General features: G+C 38.0%; 1 protein-coding gene across 1 annotated transcript; it reads right to left on the bottom strand.

The window, feature by feature from the left end:
- Positions 1-204: 204 nt before the first annotated feature.
- On the bottom strand, positions 205-19,981 carry LOC135157078 (F-box/SPRY domain-containing protein 1-like). Its single transcript, XM_064111569.1, has 2 exons — positions 19,073-19,981; positions 205-390 (listed from the first exon to the last, which is right to left on the bottom strand). The coding sequence occupies exons 1-2, from the start codon at positions 19,685-19,687 to the stop codon at positions 205-207; spliced, it is 801 nt and encodes a 266-aa protein (XP_063967639.1). The 5' UTR covers positions 19,688-19,981.
- Positions 19,982-22,959: the final 2,978 nt, after the last annotated feature.

The raw sequence follows: 22,959 nt of genomic DNA, 5'->3' as shown, positions 1-22,959 counted from the left end.
TGGTTGCTACCTTGTGTGTTAATAACGTCACCTCCGATTCTCTTTCCAGCAAATAACCAAACTCCCCATCTGAAAAAAATGGCCAGTCCTCCTCAATCACACACTGATATAGAAATCTATAGTGTATATTGTTATATACATGGTTGTAGGCTAGCTATGTTGCTATGTTAGAGTGTCCTCATGAAAAAGATGGAGAAGTCAGGGTCATCCATCCAGCGGCTCTCCGAGATAGACCATCGTGACCTCGGTGTTGCCGTAGACGGCTGAGATAGACGGATAGAGCTTCTCGTTGGGTAGACCCCTGAATGCCACGCCCAAGAACTCGTAGCCGCGTTCGAACGCGAGGTAGTTGTCCTCGCAGTCCAGAATGACTCGTATTTTCTCCCCGACCTGAAGAGGATGACATGAATAGAAAATGAAGAGAAAAATCAATGAGAATGTATTATGAAGTGAAATCAATATACATGTATGTATTGAAGAGTGAGGAAATAATTAGATTGGATTAAAGGGCCCCTGCGGAGCTGTAGTATGACACTGCAGGCAAATTAATTAATGTAGTTCATACAAGAGGATACCACTGATATAAATATTTCTTTAACGCATATCTTTGGTTTTGGTAAATCTGCCAAAAAGTGCACGATTACTAGATTATATGAATGTGTGCCCCCAAAACGGTTGCGATGTGCAGGATATAAACTAAAAATATGTTTTATTGGATAAATATACAAATTTTATATAAGAATTTAATTGGATTTTGTGCAGGCTGTTAAAAATAGAATGACTGCATTATTTTTGTAATGTTGTTTTTATTTATAATAAAACACCTTCTCAAGCAAGGAGTGAGCTGAAAAGTGTATTGTACTTGACATAGAGTGAACCAAGTTGCGAAAAATGGACAAAACTTGCCATTTTGTAGATCTATGGAGAAATCTAAAATGGGACAAAATTTGTCATTTTCTAGTACTAGTCATTTTTGAAAGAGCTACAAAACGGTTATGAATAAAAAGAGAAGAAAATAACTTGGTCATTATAAAATGACAAGTTGTAGGGACAGAGATTTTCCGTTTTACCGGTAAATAAAACGGAAATTCTGTTTGGTTCTTATACTTTTCATGTAAAATTTCATGGAATTCACCTTCACAAAATTCAGCTTTTTGCTATGTACACTTTCACTAACAAAACGGAATTTCCATATTTTGATCATGATTATGTTAAGTTTAAAAATGAATTCTATCCCAATTCCCAATGTGGATCCTTGAAATGCTAATCATTCCGTGAACTCTACATGAACTCTGGATCCATCCTTTTCCTCTCCCAGTTCAGGAGATGATATGAGAAATTGGGATGCCATAACGGCTTTGGAGTGAATATTAACCTCGCATGGTTTAGCGATTTTTATATTTTGCTTGCATGTATTAGTCATTCACCACGGTAGCCATCTAAATCTGGAACATGAATTATGAAAATGGGCCTTCTGATTTGAGCCATGCAATCAATGTTACGTGTTGTGTCAGGCTTGTTAATTCCTCAGTGATAATTTGTAATACTTGGTTCAGATTGGTACTTGCAATGGATGCTCAGAGCTCTGGCTTATTCCTTAATGAGATTTTGCAATACTTCATGTGACCGATGATGGGCTTGTTTCTCGGGCTCGGAGCCTGTTAAACTACATGTTAATGTTACCTACACTTAAAATGGGTTGTTTATTACTCATTGATAATTTGTAATACTTGGTTCATATATTGCTTGCAATGGGTTTCTTTATTGCTCAATGGTAATTTGTATCATTATATAGGTCCTTTTAGTGGTGGGAATTTGTCTCCAAGATCGACTGTACATGATGTGCGAAAATCTGACAACTTCCCTGTAGGCTGATGTACAAAACTTGGTGTGCAATAGAGCAGTGTATTGCATGGTCTAATTCAAATGATTATACAGTGTAAAATTGCTTGTCTTCATGGGATAATAGAAATATTGCACCAATCTCAATGTGAGATTCAACAACAATACAGGGTGTCCCAGAAAACAGAATGATGAATTTCAGGTACTTTTGCCTTTAATTTTGCTTGCAACAGTTTTTACAATCATCTTTTGATACCAAAGCCATTGTTTTTGATGAAATATTTCTATAATTCAATGCCATTTCTGAAAATTAAGCTGCTTAAATTGCAAACCTGTCTATATTGATATGTGGTGGGTTTTATATAATTCACAAATGTACACATATATCTGTAATTTCTGCGACATCAACAAGGTGTCCATAAATGTTGATGGACATATCAATTCCTACTCCAATAGCAACATATGCCAACCTTGGCATTGCCAAGGGTTCGCCCAACTATAGCAGGGCATGCAATGTCGGGTCACTCCTGTGACTCACAATGAGAAGCTTGCCTCACAGGCAAACAAGTACCATTTACATGTTAAGCAAGGCTGAAGCAAGACAGAGTTTCAAGAACATGATTCACTTTGATGGTGGACCCTGAGGGGCAAACAACGAAAGAAAAACAGGTATCCCAAAATCAATGTTTTGCTGACTGCTGGGACTCGGGAAGTGTAACTGGAGAAGCAGTTTGGTCTCTGGCATTTGGTTAGAAGGACCACTGAGATTAACTCAATGTGCAGTTTCACATCTTCATGTCAGGGAATTAAAATTTCTTTTTTTAATTTTCGTGGGCTACACTTCACAAACTTCTGCCTAAACATTGGATATGGTAAGCTTTAACATTGTAGTGAATGGGATTTGGGGGCGCAATAGCCAGTGGCGGACCATGACCCGGAGGAGACGAAGCATTAGAGGGGCACTTTATTGTTTGTAAACAATGCTGTGCCCCTCCAATGCTTTGTCTCCTCCGGGTCACGGTCCGCCACTGGCAATAGCCCCTCCCTCTGTGTAATTTGTCCCCCGCATGTTCACCAAATATGTCAGTGAACTACTCCAGCTACCCTGGCTCTTGTTGCATAAAAACTCCCAATTAATGGTAACTTTGCGATCGAATGCAACTTCCACAGAAACCTTGATTTTGATTTGTTGTTATGCCACTGATGGTGAAGTTGGCATGAAAGCTATTAAAGTTTTATGCCACAAGATTCCAGCTCGCTTCACTGCCACTCATTTCAAAGCCACCAATAATGCTCAAGATAATTCTGAGAGCTCTCTCTATGCCTTCATCGGACATCGTCTCCAGCAGCTTCAGGGCACCTGTCTCGTTTTCCTCTGCCGCCCCGTTCGGGTTAGCGCCGTGCTCCTTCAGGCACGACAAGAGGGCACAAGCATCAACCTTGCTCACTCCTGTAGGTTTATTGTATAATGTATATGTATGGCACACCTCTCCGACATCAAACCTCTTCACATTTCAATTTAGTCATTCACATACCCGCAGGATTTAAGGCTGGTGACAGCATATCTTTTTCCTTCCTCTGTATGTAGGGTGTTAACTTATAGCCATCTTGCATGATGGTTGAAAATTTTTACTAATCATACTAAGATTATAGATATTTGGCTCTTGGTTAGATTTTAAACTAGGGAGGGGTAAGGTATTTTGTCCTGTTTATACTTGTACATTAAAATATGTGTGCCCCTTACATTTAGAAGGGAAAATTGAATCTTGATTGTCAACACAGATAAATTCCTCTTGTAATAAAGTAGAGTATTTCTGCAAAGTTTCTGCTCAAGTCTGTATGGCGTTTAATATATGATTTTAACTTACATTACAATATATTAGGGTAAATAACCACCGTAATAAAAAGAGCTTTAATAGCAAATTTCTCTTTTGGTTTGACCTACATGTACAGTATAGGGTGAATGACCACTGGCTATGCTGGTGATCTGATAATACGGAAGAGGCTAAGAAGAATGACCGAAACCCTGTTTTTTTAATTATTAGGTACACTCATAATACATAAAGGTACATGTACATTCACTTCACTCTCAACTCCCGGGGGAGTGGGGGGGGGGGCACACAGTATATAATGCGTGGTGGGTATGTGCTGCGGAGGGGACCCCCATTTTTACACTCAAATTTCCATTCCAAGGCATATGTCTTGGAATGGAAATTTGAGTAGCATTTTTATCTTTTTGAGAAAAAGAACAAAGAAAGCCGCTCCAAAGCATAGCATTTTCTTCTTATCGAGAAAAAAAATGAAAGAAATCTGTTCCAAAGCTTCGCATAATTTTCTTCCGGCCGCATTGATCCGCTACATACAATGAGCTGCGAATTGGGTGAAAAGCTGCCACAGAGCACTGGCCGACCATCGCCTCTGCACGAGCTACATGTACATGCACGTATGCCCATTCCATAGGGATGCATATGCACTGACACACAGGCAACCCATTCCAAGGACCCCCGTTTTCATAGCTCCAAAGCCCGTTCCAAGGACCCTCCCTTTTACAATAAGCCCGCTCCAAAGCCCCTGTTTGTTGTCTCGCCCGCGGCACATACCTACCACTTTTTTGGTCAAGTACCCCCCCCCCACAGGTCTCAACTACACAAACATCAATCATGCTTTCACATTAAATGATTAATACATTCATAGCATTGCATGAATACTGGAGTACTGTAATTTAATAACCCTGCTATGCTATGGTACAGAGTATTAAAGTGGAAGAGCTTTAAAAAGATGACCAATATCATTATCATGTTCACTGAATTATTAGGTTTACTCATATTATTCACTCTCACCTACATGTACACAAACACCAATCATGCTTTCACATATGTTTAGAGGCATGTTAAGTCAACGTTATAATACTGCAATTAAAAAAAAACCAAAGAGGCGTAATTATTGTACATGTACATCGATGCCTTTCTATCAACCTAAAAACTCTGAAATCAACAAAAAAAAATCAAAAGAAATGCTTTTGATACGTTATAATCGAAGCTTTCTATCGTGCAGGACTATATTAATAGATCACATATTGTATGTGATGAAATTAAGATGGTGTTTCCGGTCACTTTTATATTTCACTTTTTTGTAGCACTAAATAATGATTTTCAGACGCGATGTTTTCTGGGCTTCATTTTTTAAACATATCACAGGCACAGGTTCCCTTGCTTTCTTTTTTCTACCTTTTCTTTTCTTTCCTCCTTATTTCCCTCTTTTGTCTTTTCTTTTCTGTTCTCATTTTCCGCTCCCTATGACTCTCTTTTTACTTGGTCCCCATAGAAGACCAGCCGCACATATAATTGGTGCAGCTGAATATGGGTTATCCAACCGTCTCCTGTCTTAAGTTTGATCTTTTAACTTTCTTTAACATACATGTTTCAATCAATCATTTTTTTTCTTTTCTTTTTCAATCAATGTTTAGAATTTATTTAATTATGTATGTATATGTTACTCCTTGTATCTCTTGTTTATATATTGTTATGTATTTTTTTTAATGACGGAAATAAAACAATAAAACAATAATAGGTTATAAGTGGGACTTCGCAGCTCAGATATTTTAAAAGTCAAATCAATGTTCATAGCCAATAGTACATTGTACATACAATATACATGTACATGTAAATTTCAATTTGACCATAAACAGTATTACATGTACATGTACATGAATATTGGTGTAAATGACCCTGCTATATTGGTAGAGAGCATAATACATATTACTAGGTACATGTACAAAGTATAAAGTTGATAATATGGAACAGGCTCAATAAAGGATGACCAATATCTAAATAATTGGATAATATACGGTATATGATTCACTCACATTTATAAGATCTATGCATTCACTCTCAACTACACAAACATCAATTATGCTTTCTGGTATACATAAATTTTGAATTGACCATACAGTATTACATGTACATGAATACTGTAATCCAGTAGTGTAAATGACGCTGAGCACGATGGTACAGAGTAAGTTGATAATATATGGAAGAGCTTTAAAAGGATGACCGATATCATGTTCATTGGATTATAAGGTTCACGGAGATGGGTTCATCATATCACTCTCAAGTACACACCATCAAAACACCTTGGGAGTTTTCACACGATCTTTTATTTAACCAAATGGCCAATACATGTATACGCACCATCAAGCACACCTTCGGAGCTTTCATATGGTCTTTTAAACCAAATGACCATTACACACCATTAAAAAAACACCTTGGAGCACTGACACTGTCTTTTATTAAAACCATGAACCTGCTAGTAGGTCCACGTTTAAACCAAATGGCTCACCATCAAACACACCTTGGGAGCTTTCACACAATCTTTTAAACCAAATGGCCATTACATTTCTCGGACCTCGTACATGAAGTACTGTAATAATGTAAATGACCCCTGCTAGGATTGTACATGTAAACTGTACCACGGTTTGATCATATACTTGAATATTGAAATAATGTTAATGACCCCTGCCATGATGGCATTCAATAATAGGGAAGAGGCTTAGAAGGATGACCAATATCATATTCATTGGATTTGAAGTACAGGAGTATGGCCCATGATCTTCCATGGCATCACACACTATTACAAATCTTGGGAGCTTTCACACGGTTGTTAACCCTGTCCAGACACCCCCCCCAAAAAAAAAAACAAGTCTTTGTGAAACGCCCCTGGTCTCATGATCAGACACATTTTGAACGTTTCTTTATAAAGTTTATGATCAAAATCATTCTCAAATTCCCAAAATGGATCTCTGACAAACCAAGGATGTAGAAATTGATAACATAACAGGAGTCATTTTTCATACAGGTACGGCCTATACACAGTAAATGGTTTCACAATACAAACTGTATGTATATAAAATTTGTCAGAATGAAATTAATAACCTGTGTGAAAAACCTCTACAGTTTAAAGCCTCAGGACTACTCTCACCGCACTTTCAAAATGCTATTAACCAAATTACCCAGCTAGAACGCTACCGTGAAATATATATGGCTTTTATACAGGTTTACGGATGGACAGTTCAGAGCAGAAAAAAATAAAACAAAATCATTAAAGAAACGTGGAAACGTTATGCCTTCAGCAACCATTAAGGTAAATAAAGGAATAACAATCACTGCTCTCCTAGTTGTTCTTGATTTCAAATGTTTATCAGTTTTTCCTTGAATATACCCCAAACTATAGTTGGGGCTAAATCGCTATTAATTAGCCCCACCAATAGTACAGGGTTAATGAATGTTTTCCCTATAGATTAGAAAAGGGTATTGACTTTTTGCAACTTTGGTGTTGACCTTTTGCTCCTTGTGTTAGCAGGGTGACATGACAATTGCTCCTGGCTTTATATCATCTGATTACCCCTTTCATAAACCCAATAAAACATATCCTCCAATTAGCCGCCTAAGAGTAATGCGGATAATTCAATAAAAATTGCGTTCACAAACTCCATAAATTATTTTTACGAGCGCCCGTCCTGAAAAAGGCGGATAATCGTCATGACAACTGGACACGCCCCCTCCAATGCGGTTGTGTTGGAAAAGGGTGACCTTGTGACCGCACCATGGCAATTATCCGCATTATTTGGAAATACGTTCATAAACTCAAAATCTTGTCCCGATGCCGCTATTATGCGGATAATAGCAGCATCAGAATAATGCGGATAACTCTTGTCCTCCTCTGATTTTACGACCAAATTATGCTGCTATTAGCCGCATAATTGTGTTTTATTGGGTTTATGAAAGGGGTATAAGATATGGGGTTAGGGTTGCAATAGGGTTTTATGTTGGTTTAGGGTAGGGTATAGTGTTAAATCCAGGATTGCAGTTGGTCATTTCCATTATAGTGTGTGGAAGTTACAGCAGAGCAATTGTCACCGGAGCAAATGTCATGTTTAACCGTTAGCATTGAGGTCAATGTTATGTTAGAACGAATATGGTTCTTACATGTAGGACAAATATCATGAGCTGTCATTTGCCCGTCAATAACATGATTTGGATCATATTAAAGCAAAGGGAATATGCCGGGGGGGGGGGCAGTCAAATGTATTGCTTCACACATGCCTGACCTTAAAAACGTGTTTAAAGGGGTGTTTTTTTTTCAGTTTCGGACGCGGGCCGCGCGTGCACTCGTTAAGGGTATCGAAAACACTGATTTAAAAAAAACTGTGGTTTTGAAAGAATGGTCAATGGTCAATCGCGAGGTCAAACGTATTTAGGGTATTTTTTTTTTCCAAAGCTTTTTTTAAGACTAGCCAAACGTGTTTACATGTAGCCCATGTTTTTTTCCTCAAGCTTTTTCCCTGTGTCTTTTTCCTCCTCATTTAAGTTCGGGTTCTTCCCGACTGTATGCAACGACCCTGGGAAACGGGAAAACGGTTTTAGTGTTTAGCAAGTAGATAAAACTAGTAGGGGTCATATTCAACAACTTGTTCAGGGGCGAAAATTTGTAAATGAAGCACACCAATATCTTGTTTAGAGGGTTATTTTGCACAGAGAGAAAACTCATTTAGGGGGTGTTTGGAAATAATTTGGTCATGCATGTGAACAGCAATACGTGTGATTCCCCCCCCCCCCCCCCCCCCCCCCCGTGGAAATATGAACATTTACAGTATAGGAAATACAGGAGGGCAATGGGTGATTTGGCCGTCATGACAGACCAAATCACCCTTACAAATAATTCCCTCAAAAGGCATGCTTTGGGGCGACCATTCTTTCTAGCATCCCCCAAAGATCTGTCACAATCAATATTCAAGATTAAATATTCAGAAATCTAAACTAAGGCAGAATAATGGTATTGCTTTTACTGCATACATGTAACTGCTGGTTAACCCCCAAAAGGTAATCTTTATTAAAATTGAAAGAAAATGAAAGAAATAGCCCCCGAAATTCCACAATCACTGACAACCCAATGTGGAAAAAAAGGATAGCCCCTAAAAACTTTTTAAAAATTTAAACCCTGGTGTATGTACAGTCATCTTGAGACCTTGCTGGGACCTATATTACTTTATCACTACATTTATTCTAGCATGACAATTGTGGCATAATGTAATCAACACACATTTTGATAATTTGGGATACCCGAGGGTATCGTTATTTCTAATTCCCAGAATTCGCAATCAATTTGTGATGTTGGCTGGCAGGCATTGATTGATATGTAGGCGAGTTTAAGGTCTGCATGCAGCAGTTAGTAGCCAATGAATGCCACTTTCAAATAAATTTCTAAAGCTAGAATGATACTAGAATCACACTTTTGTGGACTATTTATGAATTCATACATTACACAATTTCATTAAATTCATTGCAGAACTTCATTGTTTTGAGCTGCACCCATCCGTATTATTTGAGGGTGAATTCATGAAAGGGATGTTATGAAATAAACATCTGAAAGGAAAACATAATTCAAAATTGATGCTTGAACACATCAGCCTTGCATGCATCAGTTAGCCACTGACTCACGGAATACAATTAAAGGTAAGAATAAGACCTTGCTTTCTCATCTTCATCATTACTCATAGGCCTTCAATCAAGCAGAAGATGGGGAGTGGGTCAATAGTTGTTCTATCGAATGGCTCGGGATCAGGAATGGCATATGAGAAATATCAACCCTAAAAGACTGGAATATTTTTGGTATCCCATCAAGAAAAGCCTTTCAATACAATTATCATCTTTAAAGATACATGTATGTCAAAAAATGTGTGATTTTACCAACTACATGTACAGTTTTACGTTGCCATGTCAAAAGTCTGTGTCGTCTATCTTTTAATAGCAGGAATTCAACTACAGTATGACAGCCCTACATAAACATGTACATGCGTCTTTTCATAGTGGCTTTCGGGACCGCATTCCCCATAAATATGATGTTTAAATTAGAAGGCAGCTTACAGGATTCCCATGGAAAGACTGTCAAAGACATGTCTTTGACTTTTGACAAGGTAAAACTACATGTAGGGGAGATCGGGGTTAGTTGGAACGCGTATTAATAATACAGCAGTGCTGTATTATTAATAGCAATAAATTGAGGGCAGTATTGCATAAATCTATTTTACAGGCATTAAAGAAAATTACAATGTTTCAACTTCAAAGGAGGCGCGATAGCTCAGTCGGTAGAGCGGGGGGCTCGTATTCCGGTGACCCGGGTTCGATTCCCACTTGGTGCGCTAGTGCCCTTTGGTAAGGCATTAATCCTCAGTACCAGGTCCTTCGGAGGGGACCTTAAGCCGTCGGTCCTCTGGTTGCTTGCTTACAAGCATTCATGCTTTCTTAGCAATCAGGTAAAAAAATCACCACCACCACCAAACTTACCCTGCGTTCCAACTAACCCCGATCTCCCCTAACTCCTGATACAACAATGTTGTATATAATTTGTATTTAAAGGATTTCTTTCTGTTTTGGCTGCTACCCCTTAGCACGACTCTGAATCGTAATGCAATTCAAAACTTGTACATCGATTTGTAATACATGTATTTTTGATAACTTTGTATCATATTTGTTTTTATGTATAAAGGTTTTACTGAAACTTTCTGAAAGAATAAAACAATTTGAATTTGAATGAATGAATCTAGTTTTATGATTTTCTCCGCAACTGTTTCCATTATTCACTTTTAAATGTATTCATACATGTATGGCTGAGTCAGACTGACCATCAGTTGATGTGTATGGGAGTAGATGTAGAAGCACACCTTACGTTTGCCTGACTGCTCCCATTAGAAGCACACACCACTATAGGGATGGTAAGAACAGTAAACAACTATCCATCTCACGAGAAGCAGGCCATATGAGGCGTTTCCTCATCAGCCCCAGTTTCCTCAATCTCCAGATTCTAGCCTGACCACAGCTCCTTGATAATATTGTAATATCTGATCAGGATGCTGTATTAATATGCTATATATTTCTTCTTAAAAATGTTTCATAAGTTTGCTAAACGATTGCAATTATTGAAATAAATTTTCACAATTCATCACTCTTTCATTTGTTTTGTACAAACATGTTTACAGGTATGTCAGAAAGGGAAAATTTTATGCTTCAGTGCAAATTCATGAAAATGGAACCAACATAAGTTTGGGTCCTGTCTTTAAAAGAGTTGTGATTGATCCGATCCATCTGAACTATGGAAAGCCAGAAATGTCTGAATTTTTTTAATCTATGAAATTTGCACAATGTCTCTTTCGACCACACCAAATCCTTTAATATTAAAGACAATGATGCATGCATGCACAACACTTCATACAGACGAGGTTGCTGGCTTTCTATGATAGATAGGATCAACACTACGTGAGACAGGGCCCTGATCAGGAATAGCTGGACAATTTGGGCTAGTGAGAACAGGGCGTTAACCAGGCTGGGTGGAAAACTCACATGCTGTGCAAGAGGATTGTATATGGTTGACCGCCTCAAGGAATGGTCATCTAACGAAGATGTGAATGCATAATTCAATCCCATAGAGAATTACACAAGTGCTTGTAAATTTAAAGGTATCTACAACATGGAGTTGATTTTTTTTTCTTCTGAATTTAGATCTACAAAAGTATTGGCACATGTATCAAAGAATTTTGCATTAATACAATTTACATATTATTCATAGAGAAAATTTATACAACTGATTAAATACATAAAGATAATGTGTTGCTGAATTTTGTTTTTCTTATACAGACAGCGGAGAGGGGAGGAAGGGGTGGGGTGGGAAAGAGCTGAAGAGAGAAAAGTCAGAGAGGCAGAATGGGAAAGGAGGAAAGGAAAGAGAAAGTAATAGAAAAAGACTGTTTTTGACATTGCATAAGAAAGGAATACACAGGGGGGTGGTAGGAAGAGAAAAGTAATTTATCAAAAATTAAAATTGTAAACAATTTGTGGAGGATTTTATCAAAAGTTTCCATTGAATTTTGTTAAATGTTTGAATTGATTTGGAAATAAATACCTACATGTAAATATCTACTTTTAATACATGTAGATCAGGGAAATACAGAAGGAACAAAAACAAAATAACAAGAGAGACCAAGACAGAGAATTACACACAAAAAAAACACATAATAAACACAGATATTGAGGGAATGATGCATAGTCAGAATAAGGCCGTAAGATGGTGAGAGAGATAGGACGGTAAAATGGAGGAAGAAACAGAATAAGGACAGAAATACAACCAAACAAAAAAGAGACCTATTACGAAACTGAAATGACAGAAAAGCAAAATGAAAGATGAGTGATGAGAGAAACGGAGAAAAACATCTCATTAATCCATGATTACCACTGCTCGTTATATCCAAATTGCTTCGTTGGACGAGGTCGATTTATTAGAGGGCCACAAGGTATACCAGAATAAACTGACATACATGTACTACACACAAAGATGTGGGTAACCCCATTGCACCTGCTTTTCTCACACATCATGCGTTATGGTGTGCTCATATTGCAAAAGATGGTGATTGCAAAATATGGCTAGCTTGCCTTCTTTGTACAGGTATAGATATGACGTAATAAACACAAAAAGCATCTAGAGGTATGTTCCTCTGTTTCAAAGTATCATCAATTTTATAAATCCTCTTTTTGACTAGTTTTTTATATGATGATCAGGAGGTGGTTGTTAATAAAATATTTTACCCAGGGTAGACACTTCATTTTCGATAACTGTTCTGAACAAATTAACATGATAATACTATTGCCCTGGCTTTAAAAATGTTACTGTGTAGTGTGTACATTGGGTGATTTCAAGTTCGGTGTTCGGTGTTGAGAGTGTAAAGGCCGCTGATCCGAGCTGGGTTCAGAGGAACGATACCAATTGCGTTACCGATAGCACATGACGTCACGCCTCTGTGCTGTCAAATCATCTCAAGTCCCAACTTCACGCGAGAAGATTCGACGACGAAAATGAAATCGGAGAGAAATGCATTAAATCGTACATAATACCAATAATCAATTCAAGAATTCGAAAGAGTAAACATTATTCTTCATCAAAATATATAAAGCTTAAATGATTTGTACACATTCTAACTGTAAAAGCATATGTTTCATCGTGTTCGCCACCTGTTCGCGAGCTTGAGATTGCCAACACCAACACCGAACTAGAAATCACAATTTTTCCCAATCTCTGGGGGTTGGTGTTAGTGAATGGGGAAATTACACAAGATCGTCAACACCAGTCAGAATGCTTGGTTCAGCAGACGACATCCAACACCAGCCTTCAACACGAACTGCCGGAAATACGATGGAATGAAGAACACAACACAAAAAATTGGAGGAAGATGAAGAAAGAGGGGTGATGGATGGATTAAAAGATATTGGAGAGGGGAAAGGAAACAAGAAAAAGAAATCTGGGGCTATTTCCAATTCGCTACATGTATAGAATTATTCACTGTTCACACGTATTTCTTTTATGTAAAAATACCAGATTTTAAGGAATCAGTCTCGACTAGCACTTGTGCTACCTTCCTTCTGGTTCCTTCTTAACAACAACATTCAACCATATACATGTACAGGTCTATCTTTTTGCTAGATTATCAATATTGGAAACTGTGACTGGGATCTTAAAAAATGTTAACACATTGTTTTAGGTTTATACACGCACGTCACATTTTATGTATTCAGATTTATCGTTTGTATTCTCATTTTATCCTTTATAATGTTAGCAATTACATCTGTATACTAGAATAGTTACGTTTGTGCTGTGATGTTAACACATTGTTATCGTTATTGTTATTGTTGTTAAATAAATAAACTCAAACAGTACATTGTAGTACAGAGCCTGCCAAACTGCCAGCTTTTGCTTGTCCACATTGCACCAGACTTACGAAGATTGCTCTGTTCAACCATTTTCGAACCCACAAGAATTTGTGAAGTTATGGTCGTGTTCGCAAGCTAAGGACATCATCATCATATTCGACTGTGTACGGATATTTCAGTGGATCTGTTTTTTAGTTTTATAGGGTTTTCGTGAGAATTTTGTCCAGAGGCCCCTGTGTTGTTTTTTTTTGCCCTAAAAGGAAAGGACAGGAAAGAGGGAGATGAAAAGGGATGTGGGAGAGGACGAAGTGACAGGATTTTTCAAGACAAAAAAAAGAGAGAACATCAAGACAGGTATCGTGAAGAAAATAATTGATTGGTGGGGATTTTTTACCTGATTGCTACATGTAAGAAAGCATGAATGCTTGTAAGCAAGCAACCAGAGGACCGACGGCTTAAGGTCCTCTCCGACCTCTCCGAAGGACCTGGTAATGAGGATTAATGCCTTACCAAAGGGCACTAGCGCACCAAGTGTGAATCGAACCCGGGTCACCAGAATACGAATCCCCCGCTCTACCGACTGAGCTATTGCGGGTGGGAAAGGAGATGCAAAATAAGACAGATAAATTTGAAACAATAGGTATCAGTGGGACAGAAACACTCTTGTTTAAACTAGAAATATCATTGAAGGTGATTGATTCTCCCACCCAAGCCATTGAACATCTCTTGCATGTCTTTTACCCCTAGATGAAAGTTTATGACGAGCTCACAAGCAAAAAACCTGAGGAAGGGGTTCGATCAGCAATGAGCGTTTTCCAGTTCAACTCTACATGTACATAGCCTGCATAGATCTACATGTATGGAACAGGGGAGGGACACTTTTGCACACAAATGCAGGCTTCAGTTCAGTCATCTGCCTGGGGTGGACTCAAAGTCAAACCCACATTCTTTGGTTCGACAGGCACCGACTGAGTTAACTAGCTCCCAAAATATAAGTCATTTTCATAACATTTTCAGGGACTGTCAGATGTGGACATTTGGGGCTACAATCATCAGCCTCAATATTTTCCTGTATTCCTTTGATGGCCTTTGTACACAGGTTTCACTGTACAGTGTACATACATGTACATATACATACCGGTACCAACAAAACATCATGAAATGAGTGAAAATACAAGTCCATTCTACATACATGTACACAGGGTGCTACATAACTTATTGAAGCACTTGCCTGGTCGGGCAAGTGAATTCCTAAAAAAGTAGTTGGAAAATACTTGCCCGAAAACATATTTCACTTGCCCGGAAAAACTCTTCAAAACATTTTACCGCTCCAAAAGAAAAAGTGCAGGTGTACATAATGTACAACTAGGACATGTGTACAGGACGGTCCAACGAAAAGTTGATTTGAATAAAAGGAGAAAAATCTAACAAGCATAACACTGAAAATTTCATCAAAATCAGATATAAAACAAGAAAGTTACGACATTTTAAAGTTTCACTTTATTTTTATTTCACAAAACACAGGTATATGCACATCCTGGCCAGTATGCAAATGAGGAGACTGATGACATCATCCGCTCACTACTTCTTTTGTATTTTATTACATGAAATATTCTAAATTTTTTCCTCATTGCCAAGTAAATTAACGATTAATTCCTCCCTGAACATGTGGAATTACTTAGCATTATTTACTAGTATTGCCAAATCTGTAAAAAATGAAATTGAATAATTTGCACGTCACTTAATAGTAGTGCATATCACACTGTTTTGTGAAAATAAGCAAAACTTTCAAATGTCATAACTTTCTTATTTTACATACAATTTTGATGAAATTTTCAGCGTTATGCTAGTTTGATATATTTCATTTATTCAAATCAGCATTATTCTGGGGTTGACTTGACCTTTAACTATAAAGTACTCTAAAGAATCCAGGCACTTGTGAATGAACTTAATCTAAATCACATTATTACGAAAATGGTTGATTGGTTCATTATTACTCTGTAAAACTGCATTCGATCTATTACAAAGCTATGTACACTTCCATCAACATGCAGAATGGGAAAATTGGTTCTTTCCTGTCTCATTCACCACAAGCAGTCTAGGGAACTCTTAGATGGTAGTCTTACTTCAGGCTGCCTCCAGATCATGTGATCATTACAACTTCCTTTTCCTTCCCATTCTTCAGAACATTAGAATGCCCAAATTCTTTATAAATTGGAAGACACATTGATGTACATGTAAACTATGCATAGTGTACTCATACTGTGCTGTCTCCAAAATTGTTCTTGCTGTTCTATACATGTACAGCAGGTTGCCTTCCAAAACACTCATATGTACAATGTACAAACTGGTTTGACCCAAATCTTTGACTGTTAAAATTCAGAGCATGAAAATAAATCCAGTTTACAGGAGAGTACAAGGTAAGCCTCACAGAGCATATGCTAGTATACATGTATGCACACCCCATGGGAAAGTTGGTGTCCCGAAATAACTGGAATTGCATTAATTATAAAATACACTGTACATTAAAAGTTGTTAAATTGTTAGAAATATTCAATTCAATTTCAAGACTATTCCTTACGTCAAAATCGTTTAGACTATAAAGTGTGTAGTTGCTATCTTATTGTCCTGAATTTTTTACCTTTTGACCAAGATAAGAAAATGGTGATCACTAGCAGGTTTGGCTTGTTTCTGTTCAAAGACATCAGCCATTCCTGCTCACATTTCCTTTCATGAGGAAGTGGGTCAAAGTGCAGCGGGGCAAAGTTCACACACATCCACTAGGTTTGAAAATAACCTTTGTACACTGTAATATAGACAGGATACCACACTGTACAAGGTGACTATTTTAATACAAGAACAAAGAACAAGTGAAACGCTCCTGGCAGTCTTGCCTGCATTACGCGATTCCTTATAGCAGCAGTGCTGACTTTGAAAACAAGATGAATAAAATCTTAATATGCACAAAAAACACTATTTCAATATTACCAAGTTCATTGACCCTAAATGACCGTTGACCTTAAAGGAAAATGAAACCTTTGGATCAAGATAGCTTGTGTGAAAACAGAAAAATCAAAGAAACAGATCAATGAAAGTTTGAAAAAAATCTGACAAAAAATGATAAAGTTATTAGCATTTGAATATTATGATCAGTTATCACTAATGCTATGGAGATCTTCCATTGGCAATGCGACAAAGATGTGTGATGTCACTTGTGAACGACTTTCCCAGTACTTTTGTATATATATTTCACTTTTAAAACTGCCTCTTTTATCACATCTATCAGTAGATCATGTATTCTTTCTATAAGAGGGCATGTAATATAATTTTCAAAGAAAACATTGTGGATAAAGAGTTTGTATCACCATGAGAAAGAGCAAAAAGAGACATTTCGGGGTATTTTATAGTCCACCAAAGGGAAAGTTGTTCACATGTGACATCATACATCTTTGTCGCAATGGCAATGGGAGGATATCCATAGCATAGTGATCGCAATATTCAAATGCTCATAACTTTCTCATTATTTGTCAGATTTTTCTTAAATTTTCTTTGTGCTTTATATTCTTTGATTTTTTTCTTTCAAAACATGTCCACATGTTCCAAAGGTTTCATTCCCCTTTATCAATCATGCCCCCAAAATGGTCATGGTGTGAAGCATATTTAACTAAAAATGTATTTTATTGGATAAATTTACCAATTTCACATCAAAATTTTATAATTTGATTGGGTGCCCGATAAAAATAGAATATCTATACTTGTAGATTTCTCAAGCATGGAATGAACTGAATATATTTCAGGATTTAATCTGTCAATTATTTAAGATTTCTAATATCCCAATAAATCTGTACAGTGAGTGGTCAAAGTGCTATTTGAATAAAAATATAACATTATCTAGAGAGGCACTACTGTATGTAGATTAAACATGTACAATATTCAAACTGCAACAGATGAAAAAATGCCAAATTTAAATCCCAATGGTCAATTCCGTTAAACTTTTGTAATAGGCCTATTTGAAATTTATGGAATGGTAGGTGATTAAGTGACCTTTTCAAACAGACGGTCTTTATACAGTGCACTGTTATTCCTTGTCAGATGAATGGGGATTTTCCAAGGTTCATTCTGAGTTTTCTACTTCCAGGGCTCTTTTGAGCAATTTCGGGTTGAAATCTTCAAGAGCCCCTGAGTATTTTTCCCCTGAATTTTACACAGTACATGATAACTCCCCTTTAAGGAATTGGAAGAGATATTGGCTGCCTACAAAACGCAGAATTTCCTGCCTACATGTACATTTCTCTTTGTGAGGAAGTGGGTGATGTCTACATACATGTACATGTAGACTTGTACAAAGTAGTAAACAGACAGAATTAAAATTGGCTTCCCGTACACATGTACATTAATCTTTGAATTCACAGCTGCCAACCTGAAGAAGAACATTTCAGTAAAAGCTGAAATTCAGTATTGTGGTGATACAGTAGGCCAACACATAATACTGAAACTGTAAAAATTAGTAGTTTGCATGAAACCATCAGTATTCTTCTCATTTATAGTATTAAATATGGAATATCCATACTACATGTACTTGGCAGCTTCTTCTTCTTCTTCTCTATAAGTACAGGCCACCGTCTGGCGTATTGTCGTACTGTGAATGCTCTGTGAATGGCTCTACAAAACTTGGGATTCAGAATTCAATTTTCATTAATTGCTGTTGCTATGTTACACAAGCCTCACTGGAATTTGCAGATATTGAAGACAGCATAGTTTAAACATTTTAAGTCATACTGTACTATTAAAAAGCCACCTATTTATTATAGCCAGGATTGTCCAAGATTTGAAGATTGTAAACTTCAATCTTCATAAAAAAAAGACAACAAAACAAAAGAATCAATTTAGACTATAATATACGAAATGACATTGAATATCAACTGTACTGTGATGAAAAAAGATGGAAAGATAAAAATTCTATATTTTATTATTAAAAATATACATGAAATTAAATACTAAAAAAATTTGCTTTGCCCAAATGATCGTGGGCCCGGCAGCCACCGTGCAGCACCAGATAGATCAACAAGCCTCTATAGATCTCTTTAATCTTTGAACGCCAAACAACAGGGTAGCAGCAACTCCCATCTTTTGGTCCGACACGGCCGGGGTGTGAACTCCCAACCTCCCAGTTGTGAGACGGACGCTCTACCAACTGAGCCAATACACTGCAATGGGCAAATCTAAATGCTTTTTGCTCAGGAAAGTTTCAAAATAACTTTGTGCTTGTCACAAATGATCTTGCAAAGGATTGTATAGTATCTTGATGAATGAGCTAAAGACTCGACTCTTTGAGGTGAGAAGCGAGGCAAGAATACATGTAATTTGATGACCACGCCCACACGTACCCCCCAACACCAGACTAGCAATGCTGCTTCGTAAATAAAGAGGAAAGGAATGTCAACCTAGCTACATGTAGGCCTAGATATTATACTAACCTCATATTTGGGTGCATTATTGCAATTCGGGAAGTTGCCTTGGTGATCCCCATTGTGAATAAGAAGATTATCTACCAAATTCCAGCCCCAGCTCTGGTCGTTATTCCCGAGAAGCGCTACATATCCTTGACACTGCATTGCCGCATGTTTCGTGGCTATACCAACAACGGCTACAGTTCCTAGGGGTCCTTCCCACCACACCTCCCAAGCATGTCTTCCCTCATTGAAGCCCTTCTTACCCCGAGCACCATCTGTGCTCTGTGCCACCGGGTTCCTGTGCAGCGTAAACCCGTTTGGTCGGATGTAAATGTTTCGGGAGCAGTCATTGGGATTGAATGCATGGTGGAAGGCCCGCAGCCTCGCCTTGTACGAGGGGAGATGCTGCAGCAGTTTGCCGTTTGCAGCGTCCTTTGCGAGTTTCCGCAGGCATTGCACTTTCCACACAGGGCTGTTTTCATCGTAAAGACAATCGTACCAAGCCTTGCAAACGAGTGAACAACAGAGTAATTCCGTTAATTCCAGGTAAGAAAATATTCGCTCCAACACAGGCACCGGTATGTTCGCCGCTGTCATCTTGCTGTTGACGAGCCAAAGACCGGTATCATATGCATGCATACGGCACGGCAATGAACGGGTTTTCCGTTCTCAGCTGTTCAGGCGTTGACTCAATCAAGAGACTCGATCGGCGGCTCTGTCGGGAGAATTTTACCCGTAATTTCACAGAAACACGATATGGAAAATAGTCAAAGATCCCGTCAAAAAATGCAGCTTTAGTAGTATAGACATGTAGCCCATTGCTCCACAGATACAGGGAGGATAAAAATCCCGAGCCGTGAGAATTCCTCTTCAGTTCAGCGCAGCATCTCCATCAGTGCATGTTGCGTTGCGTACTTGCATGCATATGCAGCGCAGGTACGGTACGGTACAGCAGCTAGAGGGTTTAGAGAGCTACGTGAACTGTGCATGTGCGAGATCTTTACCGTAAGTGCGCGCGGAACAGTGAAAAGTAATAGATAGTGATGATAATGATATGATGATGATGATGGTGAATGATGATGATGATGATGATAGATGGTAATTTAGTGGTGATGATGAGGATAATGATGTTGATGATGATGACGACGATGATGATGATGACGACGATGATGATGATGACGACGATGATGATGATAACGATGATGATGATGATGACGATGATGATGATGATGAATGATGATGATGATAGATGGTAATTTAGTGGTGATGAGTGATGATGAGGATAATGATGTTGATGATGATGATAATGGTGATGACGGTAAAGATGGTGATGATAAATTAATAATGATGTTAATCATAAAAAAATGATGATGGTGCTGCTGTTGATGATTATAGGAAAATTAGGAATCTTAGGATGATGATGATGATGGTGTTGTTGATAATGATGATGATGATAATGATAACCATAGGCGGATCCAGGGGGGGGGGGCCCGAGGGCCCCCCCCCCCCCCCCCCATTGGCGGAGCAAAAAAAGGAAAGAAAGAAAAAAAGGGAGAAATAGGAGGGAAGAGATGAGAAAAAAAAGAAGAGGAGGAAGACGAGTGAATAAAAAAAGATGAGGGGAAGACTTGGAAAACAAAAAAAATATTTCATGTCACAAATGAGATTTTTGCTCGCGCTTCGCGCTCTCAATAATTGCATGTTGGGGGATTTACATATTTTGTTTAATATGGAGTTTAAATATCAAGTTTGGAAGTCGATATACAAAAAATAATTCACCTGGGAAATCGAACTTGCATTATTTTGTGTGATTTACAAATTGATTTTTAAAAAATTCTTTGTAAAAATGTAAGTTTTATGGTCTAAATATTAACATTTTCTGCTCGCGCTACGCGCTCGCAAATTTTGATTTACCAGGTACCTATTATTTTCGTGTATTCCTTAAAGTTTTCAAAATATCCCTTTCAGGTCTGATTTTAAAACGGATCAGCTAGCGCCGCACTCTCGCATTTTGATTGGCGAGTTATGTATGTCTCAATATTGATTATATACAACAAGGTACTTAAATCCCCTTTTCATGACAGTTTATAAAAAAAATTGGCGTAGTTGGTTAAAATATATTAACTGATGCATCCTATTTATAATTACAAAAGTGCTTGAAATGTCCAGTTTTCAGGCCATAATATCAAAACATGAATAGAGTGCCTCGTTCGAAGTAGGTCTAAATCTCGATATTTTCTGCTCGCGCTTCGCGCTCGCATCAATTGTTTAGTTATATACCTATTCTGTTTCAGTTACAAAAAGTGCTTAGAATTTCCATTATTTAGGTAAAAATGTCAACAAATTTTAGCTCGCATTATTTGATTTTTTAAACATGTAACGTCGTCATGGCTAATTGCAAGCAGTCTTTAACAGGTACCTTTTCCATCAGTTCATTTCTGCTCACGCTTCGCGTTCGTAGTAATTATTCATTTGCATTTTCAGGATAACAAACATTGCCCTGAATGTTCAAAATTTTAGGAAAAAATACATAAGATTTTCCCCAAAAATTGGCTCGCGCTTCGCGCTCGCATTATATAAATAAGGATTATGATATATATGTTTATTCATAAGAATAAAGCTTAGAAGTGACTACAAGGACTACCCCTTCAAAATAAACCAAAAAATCATCTTCGAGCGGCCGATCGGGAAAAATATGGCTGAAAAAAAATTCCGGGCCCCCCCCCCTATTGGCGAAGGCTGGATCCGCCCCTGGATAATGGTGATGAAGGTTAAGATGATGATAAATTCATGATGATGATGATGATGATGGTGGTGGTGATGGTGATGAAGGTTAAGATGATGATGATAAATTGATAATGATGTTAATGATAAATGATGAATTGACAATGATTATGATGATGTAGGCCTATAATGCCGGGCCTAATTGATAATGATGATAATGATCATGTTAATGATAAATGATGAATTGATGATGATTATGATGATGTAGGCCTAATGCCGGGCCTAATTGATGGTGCTGATCACTTCTCATCGTCTCGAGCCATCGCCTACTCTACAGCATAATCGTCTTTATCATCAGTATCATGCCAGTATCAAGAGTCCTCATCATCCTGATGATGAAGACGATTATGCGCTGTAGAGTGTATAGGCGATGGCTCGATCGAGACGATGAGAAGTGAGAAGGGGGGGGGGGGGGTGGAGAGATATTGATAATTTATGGCGATGATGATGGTGATGATGATGATGGTAATGGTAATGATGATGATGATGATGGTAGTGATGGTGGTGTTGGTGGTGATGATGATGGTGGTGGTAATGATTAAGATGATGATGATGATGATTATGATGATGGAGCGTTGTGGCCCAGTGGATTAGTCTTCGGACTTTGAAACAGAGGGTCGTGGGTTCGAATCCCAGCCATGGCGTAATTTCCTTCAGCAAGAAACTGATCCACAGTGTGCTGCACTCAACCCAGGTGAGGTAAATGGGTACCGGTAGGAAGTAATTCCTTAAAAAGCTGTGTGCGCTATGAACGCCTAGCTTAGCCGGGTAATATAGGAGCGCCTTGAGCACCTAACAAGGTGGATATGTGCGCAATATAAATACCCTATATTATATATTATTATGTTGGTGCGAAGGTGATGGCTCGAGAGGATGCGATTTAAGTGAGAAAAGTACGTGGGAATGATTTATGTTGGTGGTGGTGGTGGTGGTGGTGATGATGATGATGATGATGATGATGATGACGATGATTGTAATGATGATTATAGTGGATGGTGATTTTGATGATGGTGGTAATTATGATCGCGTGATTCTGACAACGATGATGATGCTGCTCCTGCTGCTGCTGATGATGGTGATGATGATGATGATGAGGAGGAGGAGGATTATGGAGGTGGTGGTCGTGA

Source organism: Lytechinus pictus, chromosome 16 (assembly GCF_037042905.1).
Source record: "Lytechinus pictus isolate F3 Inbred chromosome 16, Lp3.0, whole genome shotgun sequence".
Classification (NCBI taxonomy): Eukaryota; Metazoa; Echinodermata; class Echinoidea; order Temnopleuroida; family Toxopneustidae; genus Lytechinus; species Lytechinus pictus.
Note: the sequence above shows the minus strand (reverse complement) of the source record. Positions and strands in the feature narration are given on the sequence as shown.

Bases quoted from the DNA above. Each gene is read 5' to 3' on its own strand.
- LOC135157078 (XM_064111569.1), bottom strand. From the start codon at position 19,687: ATGCATGCATATGATACCGGTCTTTGGCTCGTCAACAGCAAGATGACA. The intron at 391-19,072 runs GTTAGTATAATA...CATCCTCTTCAG, and splicing joins ATAATGCACCCAAATATGAG to GTCGGGGAGAAAATACGAGT.